This window comes from Euwallacea similis, chromosome 2, assembly GCF_039881205.1.
Source record: "Euwallacea similis isolate ESF13 chromosome 2, ESF131.1, whole genome shotgun sequence".
Lineage (NCBI taxonomy): Eukaryota > Metazoa > Arthropoda > Insecta > Coleoptera > Curculionidae > Euwallacea > Euwallacea similis.
The window spans coordinates 704,859-723,173 of record NC_089610.1 but is presented as its reverse complement, the minus strand read 5'-3'; the positions used below and the strand labels follow the sequence as shown (position 1 = coordinate 723,173).

Genomic DNA, 18,315 nt, shown 5'->3' with positions numbered 1-18,315 from the left:
TTATTAATTCCAATTCAATTGATTCAAATTCAATTTCGAATTTTAGCAATAAAATAATGTTCAAAATTTTAAATGAAGGCTGTTCAAATGTGCACAAATAAAAATGTAATGATTTATTCCCTTGAGTTTTAATATGTTCATAGGTTCTCAAATTGTTATTAGTTTTTATAATTTTTTATTATTGTTGTTAGTTTAGTATTTTAAATGGATATCTTTGATAAGAACTTAGAACTTTGTTCAATTTTTCTAAATAACGAAATTAATTTATGGATATTAATGACCACAATTTGAGTTAAAATTATTCATTATTTTCTTTCTAACCGCTGAATCAATTTTAATAAAAAGTAGTTGGCTGAAAAGGAAATCAAATTCCCTTTAAAACGATATGTCACATGACCCCCCTTTCTATTTAAAAAAATTGCGTTAACAGCATCCTCTCCGAGGGTGTTCACGTGACACATGCCATTTGTTCATTGGAATATAATATATGTGACCCTAAATCGTACACGATTTACCCCAAGTCGATATCTTGCTCCGTTAAAAAAAAGTAAGGGGAGAGGAGGAACTTTTAACGTCCGCACTGTATGTTCGAAGGCTTGCGATGCAAACATAATTTAGACGTTTTAACCGAGGACATGAACATGTACGACACCCTGAGTTTGAAAAATGCATCCAATGAATAAACATTTTTAATAATCTCCAAATTCAATCATTTCAATAAATTAGAATACCCAAACATATTTTATTCATTATTAAGTCGAAAGGAAAATTCCTTCGAATTGCAAAATCAAGAAAATGTTTATAAAAAATCCCATTAATTATAACTCGAAATTAAAACATAAAATATTTTTGGAAATTATTCAATTCCTATTCAAGAAGATTCACGTTGTCTTAGTTGACAAACCAAAGTTCCAACTAAAAATGCGAGAGGAAATCGAATTACTCCTAAGCGAAAATCACTGTTCTTTAATATCGTGGCACTCAGGATTTTTAAGAATATATAAACTATAAAAGAAAACTACAAATGGCCGAATATGAAAAACTACATCAAGAAATTCACTAACTCTTGCCAATCTGGTGAAATAAATAAAACTGACCATAAACAAGGGAAAGCACCCATGGAAATTACCACTGCCAGTTAGAGAACCTTTGGAAAATCCTGGATAGGAAAATTACCAAGAGAAATGTGAAAAACGGTAATGAACTTTTTGAAAAGTTGGGGACTGCGTGGAGGGCGATTGACACAGACATCATTACTCTCTTAATAAATTCAATACCAAAAAGAATGGAAGATGTTATAAAGGCACGTGGATATTATACGAAACGTTAGTTAATTAATTCAAATATACACTGAGTTCCAAAAAAAGTGGCTCACCCGATTTTTCTGTCAAATTCGAAGCTTTGTAACTTTTAAACCAGTTATCCGAATTCAATAATTTTTTTTGATGCTTTGTAGCCTAGTCTGTTGGCTATCAATATAAGTGAAAGAAATGGATTTTGTTTCTATATTTATGGAAATTAATGGAAAAATCCAGATTCATGGTCTTTATCATTTTTTTAAATCACTCTGCGGATGACTGCGGCACTTGTGTTCAAAAACTTTAAACGTTGTTGGAAAGTGCCCGTTTTAACAAACATTTCGGTTTTAAGTTCATTGTTTTACCTTTAAAATTGCCGAAATCGCAGCATCTTTATTGGAACCTTGCATTTAGCAAAGAATCCACTCTTACCAATACATTGCTGAATTCAAGTAGGCTGTGAAAAAACAATTGCATCCATATTTGACGTTTGTTAAACATCGTGCTGGTGTCGTTATTGGTACAAAAAGTAATTTCGCAATTGTAATAAAAAATGCCTATTACACCCGAACAAGTGGTGAAATTGGTTACTTCAGTGAATGATGGTCGTAGTAAACGATATGCTGCTCGTCCAATAGGAATTTCTTTTACCACAGAGCGTAGAGCTCTTCAAAAGTACGAAGAAACTGGAAGCGCAGCTCGAAGGGCGGGCTCTGGTCGCCCCCGAAAAACAACCCGTAGAGACGATCGCGTTGTGAGGTTACAGGTCTTACGTAATCGATTTGGCACTGCAGTAGAGACGTAACAAAACCTCCGACAAGTTCGAGGTACCACAGTTAGCAAACAAACTGTTTGTAGACGACTGCAGGAAATAAATCTTAAAGTGAGAAGGCCTGCAAAAGGTCCTAAATTATCTCGAGGGCACCGCACAGCGAGAAGAAACTTTGTTGCAACCTATGGACAATGGAACATTCCAGAATGATCCCGTGTCTTATTTACGGACGAATCAAGGTTTTGTCTCAATATGGTAGATGGCCGGAAGCGAATGTGGCGAAGATTGAGAGAAAGATTCAACCAAGAGTTGTTTATGAAGCACCAGAATTTTAATGAAGGCTCAGCCATGGTCTGGGGTGAAATTTCGATGAACGGACGTACACCGCTTCGTGTTTTTCCTCCTAGGCAATCAACGACAGCACAAATCTACATTGATGACATCTTAGAACAGTACGTGCAATCGCACGCTGAGTTAGTTGGTCCTAACTTCATCCTAATGCATGATAATGCCGGACCACATGTAGCAGGAATCGTTAGAAACTTCATAGAAGCTGCTGGTATGAACACATTGCAATGGCTTGAGCAAAGTCCAGATATGAACCCAATAGAACATCTATGGGAGGAATTAGGGCGTAGGGTGCGTCCCCGTGATAGGCCTCCAGCAACTCTAAAAGAAATGCGTGATGCATTAGTTGAAGAGTGGAATGTCATACCAGACCAAGTCATACGAAATTTAATTTCCAGTATGCCAAGAAGATTATGAACCTCTAAAAGCTGCTAGAGATGGCAATATTCGCTACTGAGGTTATTTAATTTGGTGATTTTGCCTTCTTCACAACACAATTTTATAATAAACATGTTAATTAAACTACTGCTTTTTGTATTCACAATACTTTGCCTCTGATAATGATTAGGAGAGAAGAAAAACAATGGTTCCAGTAAAAATGCTGTAATTTCGACAATTTTAACGATAAAACAATGAACTTAAAACCAAAATGTTTGTTAAAAAGGGCACTTTCCAACAACGTTTAAAAATTTTTAACACAAGTGCCGCAGTCATCCGCAGAGTGATTTAAAAAAATGATAACGAACATGAATCTAGATTTTTCCATTAATTTCCACGAATAAAGAAACAAAATCCATTTCTTCTATTTACATTAATAGCCAACAGGCTAAGCTATAAAGCATCAAAAAATTATTGAATTCGGATAACTGGTTTAAAAGTTATAAAGCTTCGAATTTGACAAAAATTTCAGATGAGCAACTTTTTTTGGAATTAAAACATAATCTATATTTTCGAATAATACTTTGTTGCAACATTTATATCTAGCACAAAAACATAGTTTTTTTTATTAGAGTAAAATATTCATTTAACAATTTTTTGTTTGTAAATATTTTATAGTAGGTGTGAATAGAATAACTATATAAAGTGTCTATTTATTTGATCCATTAACATTTGTTATTTATCAATTTTTAAAAAGTTGTAATATAATAATTTTGGCCAATACTATATATGTAACCAGGTTGGGAGACATCATTTTGAATGCGTTATAATTAATAAAAATGAATTAAACATCGAAGTCTTTTAGTGTCCATGGGCTAATAATACGTTTTTGAACAAAAATAACTCTGGAGCGAAATGGTTCATTTTTGACGAGGTATTTCTCTGCAAAAATTGTTCACTACAAGGACTCCTGTAACCTACTTAAGTATAGCACAACCTTTTTAGAACGCCCTGTATACTCAATATGTATTAATTAATAAACAATTAAGACGTATTTATTAATACAAGACCAAAGAGCGTTGTGGTAAAGGCGGGGCACGACAACCTTACCATCACTACCACAGCAGAGTCACTTGAGGCCAAGAAGTGGTTTAAATCTAATGGATTGATGCTGAATGCAGACAAGACAGAGAGGACGGGGTTTGTTCTAAAGGACGTGAGGACATTAAATGATCATTTGCTCGGGACCAGATTTCTTGGAGCTTTTATTGATGCGAAAGCCCAGCGGGATATGCATATTGAGGATGTAACCTCAAAACTGGATGAACATTTGTGTGTGAATAGTGAATAAGAAGTTAACAAAAAAACATTTCAGAAAACAACAGATACAAACAGATCTAGATTTTAAATTCATTTTATTTCAATAAATAATACTTTTTTTTTATTCTTTATGACAGAACTTTGAGTACCAACAACTGAATGTTAACTGCATAATCAGTTCCTGTACCTGTAACTGTTCCTGTTACTGTACCTGAATTTGCAGAGAATAGCTTTGTAAATGAAATAGATTACCTTGATATCAAAAGTGTTTAACATTTGTTGTCATATTTTAATTTTAATGAAGAAAGAAGAAATGAAACAGCTGACAAGAATATACTTATAAGTTTTTGCCGTTTTAATCCGTCTGCTTTGGTTTATTATTATCCTCATTATAATAGTTTACATAGATAAAAAATGGAACAGAAGTAATGAATCAAATGAGATAATTTCGTAAGACGCTAAAAACTGTAAAATTGTTAAGTCATAAATAAATAATCATGGCAAAACAGAATGACTAATTGTATCATCCGCATTTAAAGCTGGCATACCTGGTTCTTTGGTTGTTGGTGGTTCTTGGTGATGTCATCATTTGCCTTTTTTCGTTTATTACATGAGGTTAAACGAAGACAAAATTTGTTACATATCAATCCTGTTACCGTAAATAGTACATTAGGCTCTGGTTGTGGTTGTCATAGAGTCAGTCAAAAAAATCTCCATACACCACTTTTTATTCAATATTTTTTCGATATGAATTTTTATTTGAACTAAAATATAAGGAAATCTATCAAAAGAAGTATCAGCAGTCTCTTGAGAAGTAATTAAATTGAGAAGAAAGTAAATTCATTTAAAACATTTCATTTGAACGTTAGAAAATGAAACGGTTGGGGCAACAAAAATCTACGCAACAGCTCATTTTAAATTCGAGTCATAGATTGATTTAAATAGTAGAGATAAATTGTAGAGTTCAAATGGACAACATTTGATTTTTTTATTTTTGGGATTTAATTACAATCTTATGTTTTATCGTATTTGGAACTTCGCTTTTGACCGTCAACTGGACCATACTCTGAACAGTCACGAATATTTTAATGCAGAGCTAAGAAATGTACGTTTACTCTCGTACATTGATAATCGCACTCTTGCTTGGATGAAATACAGTCGAACCTCCATAACTCGAATTTTAAGGGACCGCAAAATAACTTCGACTTAAAGAGAAAAGAGTGGATAATAAAATAAATAATATTTATTGCATTACACATACAAATATTTGATTTAAAAAAATATATAATATATTGGACTAAATAAAACATGTAAATCTATACATATGTATGTAATTACACGTTATGTGATCATTTTTTAAAGTAATCTGTTATTAACTTTTGGTGTACTGCGTTCTTCTCACAGTCTAACTCATAAAATTTCTTTAGTTTATCAAGTAAAAGAAATATATCATCTGTTGTGTTTTCGTTCATGTTAAAAAAAAGTTGGAGTGTTTCAAATGCATTTGACATTTCGTGAAGGAAAGGTTTTAAGGTTTTTTCCTGGGAATATCATCAGTGTCGCTTTCATTGGATATTTCTTGATGCTCATCCTAGTTGCTAATACTAGCAACAATTTCTTCATCTGTAGCAATCTCGCTGGTAATAAGATTATCATCAACATTTACAAACTCATCCATGGATGTCAGGTGATCTACGTTGCATAATTCTACACATCTATTAAACATATCTTCAATATTCGAAGTCATTTGTTGTTCCTGGATTTTTTTTCCTTACTTGTGCTAATGGAATTTCATCCTCTTGGTCATAAAAGTTGTGAATGCCAAAACCAGCTTTTCTAAAACAATTGTGAATTGTTGTCTGGGTGACATCCACATTCCACACGTTGGCCACAATATTAATGCAATCGAGAAGATCAATCTTAGGAATGGAACAATAACTTTCGAAACTGTCCAAAATTTTTTTCAAAATCCTCTGTCTATAATGGAGCTTGAAACAATTTATGATGCTTTGATCGAGAGGCTGTAATTTGGAAGTCATGTTCGGTGGAAAGAAAGTTAACTTGATGACTCTTAATTTGTGATTTAGCTGAGGATGCGCCGGGCAGTTATCAATAATAAGTAAAACTTTTCGGTTTTGACGTAAAAAATATTTTTCCAATTCCAAAAGCCACGATTCGAACAGATCAGCAGTCATCCATGCTTTTTTATTACTTTTATAGGTAAGTGGTAAGCTTGTCACACCTCGAAAACATCGTGGTTTGGCACTTTTCCCTATTAATACAATTTTTAATTTCTCAGTACCAGTCATATTTGCGGCTAGCAAACAGGTAACCCTTTCCTTACTTAGTTTGCCTCCATAACACTTTTCGTTTTTGAAGGACAACGTTTTATCTGGTAAGCATTTAAAAAATAATCCAGTTTCGTCTGCGTTAAAGACGTCTTTCTCATCATATGGAGCTAAAAGAGCTGGCAAACTTTCTTGGATCCAGGTATTACAATGCGCTTCATCAACATCTGCACTTTCACCGCAAATCTTTTTCTGCACTATACCATATCTAAAATTTAAAAAAAGTACATAAACATTAAACAAAAATAAACCTATGGAGGTATAACTTACCTTTTTTTAAATTTTTCAAGCCATCCTGAACTTGCTTTAAAACTTTTATCTCCTAATTGTTGTGCAAAATTTAAAGTTTTTTGTTGTAAAACTGGGCCTGATATGGGTAAATTCTGTTTTCTACCGGCTTCAATCCATTTTACTAAAGCAGTATTAACAGTTTTTCTAGGCCTATTTCGCTTGAAACTAGCTTGGTCATTAATTTTGGCGCCAAATTGTAAAATGGACGATTTATTTTTTATAATAGTAGACAACGTTCTTTGCGATATTTCATACTCTTTAGCGATATATTTTTTTTTAATTCCACTTTCCACTTTTTTTTTAATTTCTATTTTTTTTTCAATCGTCAGACTTTTAAGTTTCCGCGGCGGCGACATTTTCCCGACACTAAATGGCACGTATACGAGTTAACTGTATGTTGAACATAGGCTTTTAAATTTAATAAATTAAAAACTAACGACAAAATGAGATATCCGTTCACAAAGGAAACCGAATCAGTTCTGCCTTTTTTTATAGAGCCGATTCGTTATCAAGAAAAAATATATAATACCCGGATATATAATCAATGGCGAATATCCTATTCAGCTTTTTCTATATCTACCGAGATGTGTGGACGTTGGCATAACATACGTATTAACTAAAATCACAAATAAATCGGTAGATATCCCAAAGCCAGTATTATCTTCTGCTAAAGCGAAATTCGCTGAACTATCATTGAACGTTAACGACCACATCACGTTTATTGGTCGATTGCTAGGCTTCGAGTTACAGAGAGTTTCTAGTTAGGGAAATTCGAGTTAAAGAAATTAAAATATATGGAAATTAGACAAAACATACAGGGGACAATTGTAAATTTCGAGTTATAGAGGTTCGCGTTATGGAGGTTCAACTGTAATTGCTAAATTTGCGTAACAAAACATTTTGATATAGAAACATAGAACTTCTTCAAGGTTCCACGTTAAAGGTTTTATCTGTAATAATAATGAAGTTATATAGACCTCAGGAGTTAACAATATTTATTTCCATTTTTCCAACGTGTCTCGAAAACCGTAATAGTTGTGAATTTCTTTTGCCATACTAAACCTCGAAATACACATTTCTTCAAACTACAGTAATGGAAAAATATAGAACTTTAGAAAAATTAACATAATTATAATTTTAATAGTTATAGATATTTAGACATAGGTTCAATATGAAGACAGTGTACGTCCAAACACTTCTAAAAAATAAATTGTTTATTTTTATTATTTTGTGGAATTTTATATTAACAATAGTAATTTTTTTGTGGAAAAAAGTAGAGGAATTTATCAAAGTGTAGCAAATATTTTCCTTAAAATTTATTTTTTTCGTGATTTATCGTTGAACAAATCGCCTCGAGGAAAAAATTTATCACTGGAAATAAAAAAACGTGTTAATTTATATAGAAGTGGGCAAAGCAACCAAATATTGCTAAAATATTTAATTTAAACAAGTCCATTTTTTCTCAAATTATCTGACAATTTTGAATGTCTGGGAATATTGGTGTAAAAAAGAAGTGTGACGCCCAGGAAAACCAATCGTTACCAAGACACACAAATTTTAAAAATTGCGAAGGACGAACCATTTCTAGGATCGAACAAAATTAAGGGCCGTGTTTTTGATCAGCTCGATGTTGAAGTAACATGTGGAATAGTAAAAAACAGGTTACTTGAAGGCAAATTATATGGAAGAAGACCAGCCATAAAACTTCTATTATCCGAAAGAAATAGACGTGCCCGACTTAATTTTACGCGATAACATCTTCATTGGAGAAAGCAGGACTGGAAGAGTGATTTGGAGAGACGAATCAAAGATTTCTCTACTTAACAGTGATGGTATGACCTTAGTGAGGAGTCCTGAAAATGAAAAACTCAATCCAACATACACCTGTTCTACAGTAAAGCATGTAGGTGGGCCGGTAATGGACTGGGGTCGTTTTTCTGGCTATGGTGTTGGCCCCCCTTACAAAATAGACGGTTATATGAAGATTTCAATGAAAAGAAATAGTGCCATGTGGGGACGATGTTATGCCCTTAAGACACATTTTTCAATAGGATAACGATCCAAAACACATGTCCAAATATGTGAAAGAATGATTCAGGAGAGAGGGAATATGCGTTTGGAATCTTCCGATTTAAATTTCATTGAGAACCTCTGGGAAATCTTAGACCGGAAAATTAGAGATAGAACTTATAGGAATCAAAACAAACTGTTCACTGCTTTAAAAGACAGATGAATAACTATGGATTCTGTTATCCTGACCAAATTAATAAGGTCCACGACAAAAAGATGTGATGCTTTAATTAAAAACAATGGATATTTTCTAAAATATTAAAATTTTTCCACATAACTTGTTTTGTGAAAAAGTAAATGAATTTTCTTACATGCTACTCTATTTTTTTCACCAAAACATACTATTTTTAATATAAAATTTCACAAAATAATAAAAATAAACACATTTTTATGTAAAAGTACTTGGATAAATACTGGCTTCATATTAAATCTATATCTAAATGTTTATAACTATTAAAATTCTAATTGTATTATAATTTTTCAAAAGACGTTCTACAACTTTCAACTGCTGTGTATGTCTGCAAGAGAGTACTCTCGTTTTTGAGGTTTTTCGTCCGCCTAATTCAAAAGTGGTAATTTTATAAAAATTTTATCTAAGAAATAATTTTCACGCAAACCAAGAAACTAACCAATATTCTATCTTTAATTAATCGTTTCCTATTATCCTATATATATAATTATCCTATTGATAAAGTTACCTAGATGTTGATTTTTCGGCACTTAATGTCTAATTTTCACACAAATAATTAAAAAACACTAATTTAACATAACCAGGTGTAACTTTTTTATATACAAAATCTTTGGTCGCAATTGCCCTGCGTTTGCTCATAATATACAATTATTTGTTTAATCTAATTAATATGATAATTACTTTTTTTGCATTTATTGAATGTTCAAATCACCTTCCATTTTTTGCACATCCTAAAAGCTCAGGAAAGTTTTTCGCGAGCGCTGGATTCACACATATTGTCCAAAAACATCACTAACATCAAAATTTTCTGAGATTGAGGACAATATATGGTAAAGAAAGTCTGTATACCTGGCTGCCAGTTTCAATGTTTGAATTTTAGACAATTTTCTCAGGGAACGTTATAGTGCGTTTTCCGAAAGAAGCGAAAATGTCGTTCAAGCTATACGTCCTTTGCCTTCCTCTGACGTTAGTCATTACTCGTTGATTTTGAATTTGTTCGTACTGGTAAAGTTACCTAGAAGTTGATTTTTAGACATTTAACGTCTCGCTTACACAAAAGTAACTAAAAAAGATACTAATCTAGTGAAATCAGTAATAAATATTTTTGATACAAAATGTTTAGCCACGATTTTCCTGCGCTTACTTATACTATACAAATGTTTATCGAATCAAATTAAAGTAACACTTACTTTTCTTGCATTTATGTAGTGTTTAAATCGCCCTCCATTCTTCACATGCTAGAAGCCCGGGAAAGTGTTTCGTGAGCGGTATAGAAGCCCAAAACATCACCATCACCAGGATTTTCTGAGGGTACCGACAATACATGGTAAAGAAAGTCTATATACCTGGCTGCCAATTTTAACGTCTGAATTTTAGACAATTTATCTGAGGGCAACGTTGGAATGCTCTTTCTCAAAGAGGCGAAAGCCTCGTTCAGGCTTTGCGTCCTCTGTCTTTCTCTGACGTTAGCCATTACTCTTTGCTCTAGAATTTTTTCGTACGTCAGAGGAACTTTTTTCCTCGATTTCGGTCTCCCTAATATAGAATTCTGATCGTCCGAATCCAGACTTTTTCTCTTCCGTTTGAAAACTCTAGTTTTTAGCAAAGGCAGTTCGTTGTCTTCCGGTTCAACTTTAATGAAACCTCCCTGATATTGCAGGTACCTTGAAGCGTAGTTGTCCTGCACCCTGTATTGGTCGTAGTATTTCGAGGCTGTATAATAGGAATACGACATTGGGGTGGAATAAACGTTGAAGTCATTTTAACCTTGTTCTGCTCCAGGTAAAATTAATTTACACAAGGAATACTGCTCGTAATCAGATGAAGATGACGGGGACAAAGATTCGATGTGACTATTATACATTTTTCAGGGTTTCTATATTTAAAACTATATAACTCACTCGACGCAGGTATAATCCACCGTAAGACAGTCAAGTTAACACTGGATGCTCCCACTGTCTGAAGTTCTCCCAGTAAACGAGAAAGAAGATGCACGAGATGAGAGTGTTCCCACCAATGAGATGAGAGAGTCTCCTTGAGTACCCTTTTCTATGTCTCTCAAAATCGAAGCTAGAACTATCTCTCTCTTCCGATAGGATTTACCAATTTCGGGCCTTCCCATTGAAGTTTTAAGAATTTTCGATATTTGTTGTTGTTTCCCTCCATTATATTGGTCTATAGCTAATTATTAGTTTTACAGCAAGCTCTAGTTATAAGTAGGTACTCATTTTGGACAAACAATTTTGCAAAAGTGTATTATTAAAATTTTTGCAAACTGCTCGTAAATGTAACTAACTTAATGTGAAAATTTCAGGACATAGAAACAAAAAGTTTGATTAAAGTAGAAGTTGATTTATTTATAATGTACAGTTTTTTTAAGCCTTTGTGTAGTCGCATTGAAAACGACCTGTTTGTTTAAGGACAATTATATTTGCGATATTTTTATTGAAACAGTACAACTGTTGAACCATTGTAGAAAATTCGTCTTCCTGATCGATAGATAAGGATCTAGCCAATAATAACCCTTAGGTTAATGGTACGTGGAGGCCGAAGTCCAAGCTGCACCTCCCCGTGGTGGCTCCTGGATGCCCCTGGTGCTTTGAACTGGGAATTAATCCTGATCCAGGGCCCTAGGGGTAACCGACGCAGCGGGCAAGAACTTGGCGGAAAGGTAAAAACGCAAAATAAATGGAATGTTGAAGGATAAAATATACTTACCTCAGGTGGGTAGCATTGATAATGGGAAATCCCGCCCTGCTTCGGCAGGCTGTTCCGTGGATTCTGAAGGGGGCAACCCACTCAGCAAATCTGAAAAAGAAAAAAGAAGAGGAAAAAAGAGAAGAAGAAAAAAAAGAAAGAGAAAAGGAAAAAAATGAGGTGCCTATTCTGCAAAGAGTGAGGTATTTGGATAGTGTTTTAATCAGGAGGAACTCAATTGGTGACCCGCAAAGTAAAAATAGAAAAAAAAATCGATACTTCTATGACAACGGAGGAAAATGAACCCTATAAAAAAATAATAAGCAAAGATTATTTACTTCTAATAGAAGCTTTGCAGGACACCAGGAATCTAATTAAACAACTTGAGGGAAGGATTGAAAGAAATACAAGTAGGGAAATAAGAGACATAGCATTAAGGATGAGGAAACAGGCAGGGATATTGGAAAGTGAATCAATGAAAACATGGCTGGGGAATTATAAATATGAACCGCTCCAAAAGATGACCTTCGATCAGGACGTTCAGGTAGACAGGGAAAAACAGGAAAAAGGTATGGTGGATCAAGAAACACAGACGCCGGGGGATTGGATGGAAGGAAATCAGGAAATGGTAATGAATGTGAGCGAGATACAAAACTATGGGGAATGGGAAAAAATATCAGATAGGGTCTGGCCGGAAAATATATACGAAAACACAGAAATAATAGTAGGGAATCCTTTAGGAACCAGAAATAACACGGTGAAGGTGGTACTAACAGAAGAAGACAGAGACATGATATTCGGCATACAAGGACTGTACACTAGGCGATTTCCTGAACTTATTGGGCTGGAAGAAGATTTTGAAGTATTGGAACAGATAACAAGAACAAAGACGGGCTTACAAAAACAAAAAGTAGTAAGAATAAATGTTACAGATAAGGGGAAGGAACTATGGAAAAATATAGAGAAATTAAAGAAATAAATGGAAAATGAATCCTGTGTAGCAATGCACCACATACAAGGGCTAAAAGTAACAAAATTAAGAAAACTTGTGGAAGCGATTTTTCACGGTACAGAAACAAATGTTACAATTTTTACAACAGAAAAATATTTAAAACAAGACTTAAAAACAAACAACAAAGAAAAAAAAGAAAGAAATACATATGCTTTAATTGTGGAAGATAGTGATAGGAATAATAAAGATTTATTAAAAAATATAAAAGAAAATATTAAACAAAAACAAGCAAGTAAAATAATTCAATCAATAACGACAACAGGAAAGGGGAAGCTTCTAATTAAAACGGATAAGGATGACAATATTAAAAATTTACAAAAGACAATAGAGGATATATCAAAAGAAGTTAAAGTAATTATTAAAAAGGGGAATGAAAATACAAAAACAATACATATTAGAGGGATGGAAGCTACCACGGACAGAGAGGAAGTGAAGGATCCAGTAGAACAGGAGGTGGAGAAACTAGAGGAGAGGACGTACAGAATGGGGGAATTGAGACCTTACGAACGGGAAAATCAGGCAATAACGATGACATTAGGAGGAAGGCAGGCAGATTTACTGATAGAGAGGGGGTATTTGAGAATTGGACTGGTAAATTGTATAGTGGAACAGCATATCGAGGTAAAGAGATGTTACAGATGTTGGGGACATGATCATGAAATAAAGGATTGTGAGGAACCGGATAGAAGAACTCAATGTAGGAAATGTGGAAAGGAGGGACATATGGTTAAAGATTGTAAAGAGGAAGAGATGTGCGTATTGTGCAACGAAAAACATAAAATGGGAACAAAAAGATTAAGGAATTTAGAAGGGCATTAAACATACAGCGAAGAGAAGAAAGGAATAAATAAATAAATAAATAATTAAATGAATTCATAAATATATTAATAAATAAATTAATAGATAAGTAAATAAAGAAATGAATGCATGAATGAATTAATAGATTAATAGAATGAACAAATGAAGGAATATATACATAAATAATAAAAGGGGTGATTGAAATTAGGAGAAAAGAAAAATAACCCCCCCCCCCCCCAAGTAATACCTGGTGGCGGTTCCGGGGGGGATCCAGGGTGAAGAGGGGAGGTTTTTAGTGGGTAGGCGCCCTCCCTTCAGGGAGGTGAATCCGACATAACCCGGTCGCCAGACCACCAGACCGGGTACCTATGAAGGTTTTTCTTCCCTATATAAAAAAAAAGTGTTAGTGGTACGTATATGGATGTTTGTTAAGACTTTTAGTGCTCAAGTTCTCTGTAACTCGTACGTTCTTACGCTCTTAGTTGATTTTTTTATTTTTTAGCAATATATTCAATACCTTTTTTGCTAGGAACACTTTAGCGTATCTGATTTTGGTATGTCGGTAAGGGCGAAAAAAAAGATCAAGCCATGCAATGTATCTAAAAACCCCAAAGACGTCCCGAGATATAGGCCTAACAATTCACCCAAAAAAAAAACATTACCGTCCATTTTCCAACATTTTAGTCGAAATTTTGAAATGCTCTATGGATCTAATTTTACCCCTGTACAAGGTGAAGGAATGATGTCCCATGACGAATAAATCAAGGACGACACTTTTCACCTTTGGTGGAAAATCCAAAATCAACAAAGAAATGTCAAAATGTTTTTTCGTTTTTTCCCGAAAAGTCACGTCTTCCTTTGGCACAGCTGGTGAAATATAAGCGAAATTGCAGACCATTTGGAGTGTTAAAGGTGGTATATAAATCCTTCTATTACAGTCGGTAACTTCTATTCATCCCCTCGAACGTGATAGGAAGCATCGCAGAAGTGGAAGGCCAACAAGTGTGAACGTTGCCGCCCAAAGATCACCGGCAAATTTCGGGTTCAATTTTCAAATTACCCCCCAATAAAGTGTGGGAATTTTTCTGTCGATTTGCACTTTATAGCCCGGTTCTTGATCAATTCGCATCATTGTTTACGACAGGGTTGTTTTTTACCTTTTGAAGACATTCAAATTATTAATGATTGATGAATTCAGGAAAAAAATCTCCATACTGATGATAGGATGGTTTCTGTACCCAGAAGTACCGCTAATGACGCATTGCTTGTCCTCTTGGGTCCTTTTGCAGCTGTTGCTGCTCTCCCATCGCACCATATCCGGTTTTCAATATTACCAGTTGTGTCTAATAATTTACGTTGCTTTGACGCCTATGTTTCATCGGTGTTGTATTGAACTTGCGATGGTGCTTATCTCGTTACTCGATGTTTTCCGCACCTTGAAAATCTGATAAATGAGAATCACAAAAAGTGAATTCCTGCTATTAAGTTCTCTTTGACAGCTCGTAAACCTATGGGGTGCAAATATAGCATTACCGGCAAATTACCACGGTAGATAAAACAAGTTGTGTCAATCTTTGGGAACCGTTTGTTTAGGCATTTTTACTAAGGTTTATGACGTGGAATTCCCCGCTCTAAATCATAGTTCTTTTCGAAATTGCATGCCATAAAAGTCACCCGTGTCGCAAACAATAAAAAGGTTTTGTGCGTTTATCCAAGAATAATCAGTTTTAAGGGACAGTTTAAGGGATTTTTATCTAACTGTGTATTGCAAAAGTGATTTTAAGTTAGATTCAACCCCTTTTTGCGATTTTCTTCACTGCGACCTTCACTTCCAGTGCATTAATTTTTCAATTTTGAGGCTCTTAGAGAACAAGAATTGCCATAATCAAGTCAGTGGCGTAACTCGAATTTTTTTTGTCTCCGGGATTTTTTTAGCATTATAAATATTGACGAAGTATTTCTGAATGAGTTTAACCAACTTTTCAAATTTCATCAGAACATATTTATTTTGTTTTTTTCTCAATTATAAACAGATAGACCTTTGATTGACATCTCGTCAACAAAATTTGCTAATAGAACTTCGTTTCGTCAGTGACTGTTAACGTAATTACAATTCCTACTTAATAATGAAACACCTAATTTTCAGTGCATTTTCGTGATGATGACATATACTTCATCCCACTGTTTGGTCTTCGTCAAACCAGTGACGTACATAACAATTATGCGGAAAAAAATTAAATAGAAATTGAGGGATTCGATTTCAACACTCCTCGTTGTACGTCTGATAATATACATCAGGTTATGCAAAGATCAAAACTTTATTTGGGCAAGTTTAATTTTTTGGTCCGGAAAATGCTAGGACACACTATGAAAATATTCAATGTTCGCATATCAACGGTATATCTATCGTATTCGAGTCAGATATTGTTGAAACTAAAGCACGTTTACTTTCTATGTAAAATTAAAATACTGTCGTAAATGTCAAAATTTTGGAAACTGATATTTCTGTTTTTCTTGAATAGTTTTACACTAAAGCTTCATAAAAAATATATGTAACAAATTTTTTCTTTGTTAACGTAAAAAACTTGGAATGACGTAGTGGTAAGTGTTAAAGAACGAATCAGTTTAGAATAATATTGTGATATGTACAGTGCTTTAATTTCAAAACGAATCACCCTAAACAACTCTTGAATTATCTATTGTTTTAAAATTTCCAAAAACACGTCAATTGAGATGTCGAGGGGGAAACTTTTTGAGCTTATGTCCAATCCTCTATCATCTTCATCCCCTTGAGCATTTTGTCGCATTTTGAACATTTGATAAAATAAATTTTTTCGTTGTAAAAATCGCAAAATTCAACTGGTTGCCATTTTGGAATGACTAAACGGAATGAGCTGAAACTTCGTAAATGAAAAGGTCTTTGCATGCCCTTTAAAATGAGGTATCACTCAAGCCCCCATTCCATTTAAGATTTTAGGGGTGAGTCGCCCCCTGCTGCGCCCCCTGACAATTTAAAAATTAAAACAAATAGCAGTTTGCAGAGACATGTTTGTTAGAAACTTGCAAGTGTCAACAAAACGAATCAATAGTGCCCTTATGAAAGTAAGAACTCTAACAGTACTTGATTAGCGTAGTGTATGTGGTGGGTACAATAAAATGTGTACAGTAAAATGGGGCAGACAGATGCCGTTATTACGCATATAAACAAATTTCCACGATATAAATCTCATTACTGTAGGACACAAAAAGATCAAGAATTTTTAGAAGAAGGTACTACATTACCAATAATGTATGATCCGTATAAAAATGAAAATGAGATTATTGTTAGTTTTCCATCATATAAAAAATATTTTTAATAGAATTTAATTTAAGAATAAAAAAGCCTAAAAAGGACAAATGCAATAAATGCGACACTTACAAGGTGAAAATGTATGTTTTAGCTGAAGGAAAAGAGAAGAACCATGTTTTTTTTGCACACGATACGCACTTGGAGGAGGCAGAAATGACTAGAAAAATAATGAACGATAACCTCGACACAGCAGCTGACGATGAAAAAACCGAGACGATCATTTTTGACATGCTGAATTACTTACATTAAGTATAAATATTATGTTCTCTAAAAGACAGTTATAATTGTATAACTGTGGAGTTTATGCAGGAAATACAAAAAACTCTACTTTTCATTGAAGAAGAAACGGGTAGAGGTGCCCAGGAAGTAGGTTCCTGTTTAAAAAAATACATTATTGAAGGGAAAATTCCTGAAACTGTAGAAATTTTAATTCTGTGGAGTGATTTATGCGGCGGTGAGAATCGTAATAATAAAATGCATTCTTAAGAAATCGATATATATAAAAACCATTATTTTACAATTTGTAGCGTCCGGACATAGTTTTTTACGTAACGATAACGACTTTGGTGACGTCGAATGTGCTATCAAGAAACAAAATAAAATCTTTTCTCCTCAAGATTACATGAAAACTTGAACTTGCAGAGAAAAACGTCCTATTAATATTATGAAAATGGAAAAAGAAGACTTTGTTAGTACCCGTAAACCAGAAAAAGAAATTGTTAATAGAAAAGAAGATGCTTTTCAGAAAAAAATTAATTGGCTACATATTAAAGTTATCAAGATTATGAAAGAAAAAATCAAAGAATTTGTGTTAAGACAACCCATAACGATATTGAAGAATACAAAGAAATAAACATAAAAAAGAAGAGGAAGACAACCAGATACAAATAGATATTATTTTTCTAACTTTCTTGAACAACTGTAGCCAAACGGTAAACCAGTTGCCGAATTAAAATTAAAGAATATTAAAAGTTGTATGCATTTGATTCCAGTAGCAGACCATCCATTTTATACAAATATTATTGGCGACAAAACGATAGAAGATATTGATGGGTACAATGGTAATATTGACTTTAAACTGCAACCACAAGAAATATTTTAAATTCTGATTAAGCAACAAAGAATCAACTGGTTTTTTTCTCTGAGATACATTTAATTCGATTTAATTTCATGTTTTTTTTGTTAGAATATTAGTTTTGTTAATATAACTTATTAAAAAATTAATTTAATTCATATATTCAATGTTTTGATAATTTTTGATAAAAAAGTAGATTGTTTTTCTTAAATAACTCAGAACGATTTTATTGCATAACGGAGTCCAATTGTGTTAACAATAATTTCAAGGAAATGTCTTTTCTCGAACTTAATGTGAAGAAACTTGAACCGTACTCGGACTCTGAGCCAGAATTTGACAGTGAAGATGAAATTCCTCTTTCCATTTTAA

At 33.6% G+C, this 18,315-nt stretch overlaps 3 protein-coding genes across 3 annotated transcripts in view; 1 reads left to right on the top strand and 2 right to left on the bottom strand.

Annotated features, from left to right (window-relative positions):
• Nucleotides 1-304: 304 nt before the first annotated feature.
• Nucleotides 305-18,315, bottom strand: part of LOC136419500 (sodium/hydrogen exchanger 9B2-like) — a 90,536-nt gene continuing 72,525 nt past the window's right edge. The window contains exon 11 of the mRNA XM_066405881.1: nucleotides 305-316. The gene's annotated coding sequence lies outside the window, so the exon portion shown is untranslated. The remainder of the gene's footprint in view (nucleotides 317-18,315) is intronic.
• LOC136418724 (uncharacterized) lies at nucleotides 1,852-2,280 on the top strand. Its single transcript, XM_066404890.1, has 2 exons — nucleotides 1,852-2,099; nucleotides 2,157-2,280. Exons 1-2 carry the CDS (start codon nucleotides 1,852-1,854, stop codon nucleotides 2,278-2,280), a joined length of 372 nt encoding a protein of 123 aa, XP_066260987.1.
• Nucleotides 5,611-7,111, bottom strand: LOC136418714 (tigger transposable element-derived protein 4-like). Its single transcript, XM_066404883.1, has 4 exons — nucleotides 6,735-7,111; nucleotides 6,461-6,672; nucleotides 5,892-6,388; nucleotides 5,611-5,739 (listed from the first exon to the last, which is right to left on the bottom strand). Exons 1-4 carry the CDS (start codon nucleotides 7,109-7,111, stop codon nucleotides 5,611-5,613), a joined length of 1,215 nt encoding a protein of 404 aa, XP_066260980.1.

Coding starts and splice junctions, on each gene's coding strand:
- LOC136418714 (XM_066404883.1), bottom strand. CDS start 7,111: ATGTCGCCGCCGCGGAAACTTAAAAGTCTGACGATTGAAAAAAAAATA. Junction 6,389..6,460: donor GTGTTATGGAGGCAAACTAA/GTAAGGAAAGGG, acceptor TTGTATTAATAG/GGAAAAGTGCCAAACCACGA. Junction 5,740..5,891: donor ATGAAATTCCATTAGCACAA/GTAAGGAAAAAA, acceptor AGATTGCTACAG/ATGAAGAAATTGTTGCTAGT.
- LOC136418724 (XM_066404890.1), top strand. CDS start 1,852: ATGCCTATTACACCCGAACAAGTGGTGAAATTGGTTACTTCAGTGAAT. Junction 2,100..2,156: donor TTTGGCACTGCAGTAGAGAC/GTAACAAAACCT, acceptor AACTGTTTGTAG/ACGACTGCAGGAAATAAATC.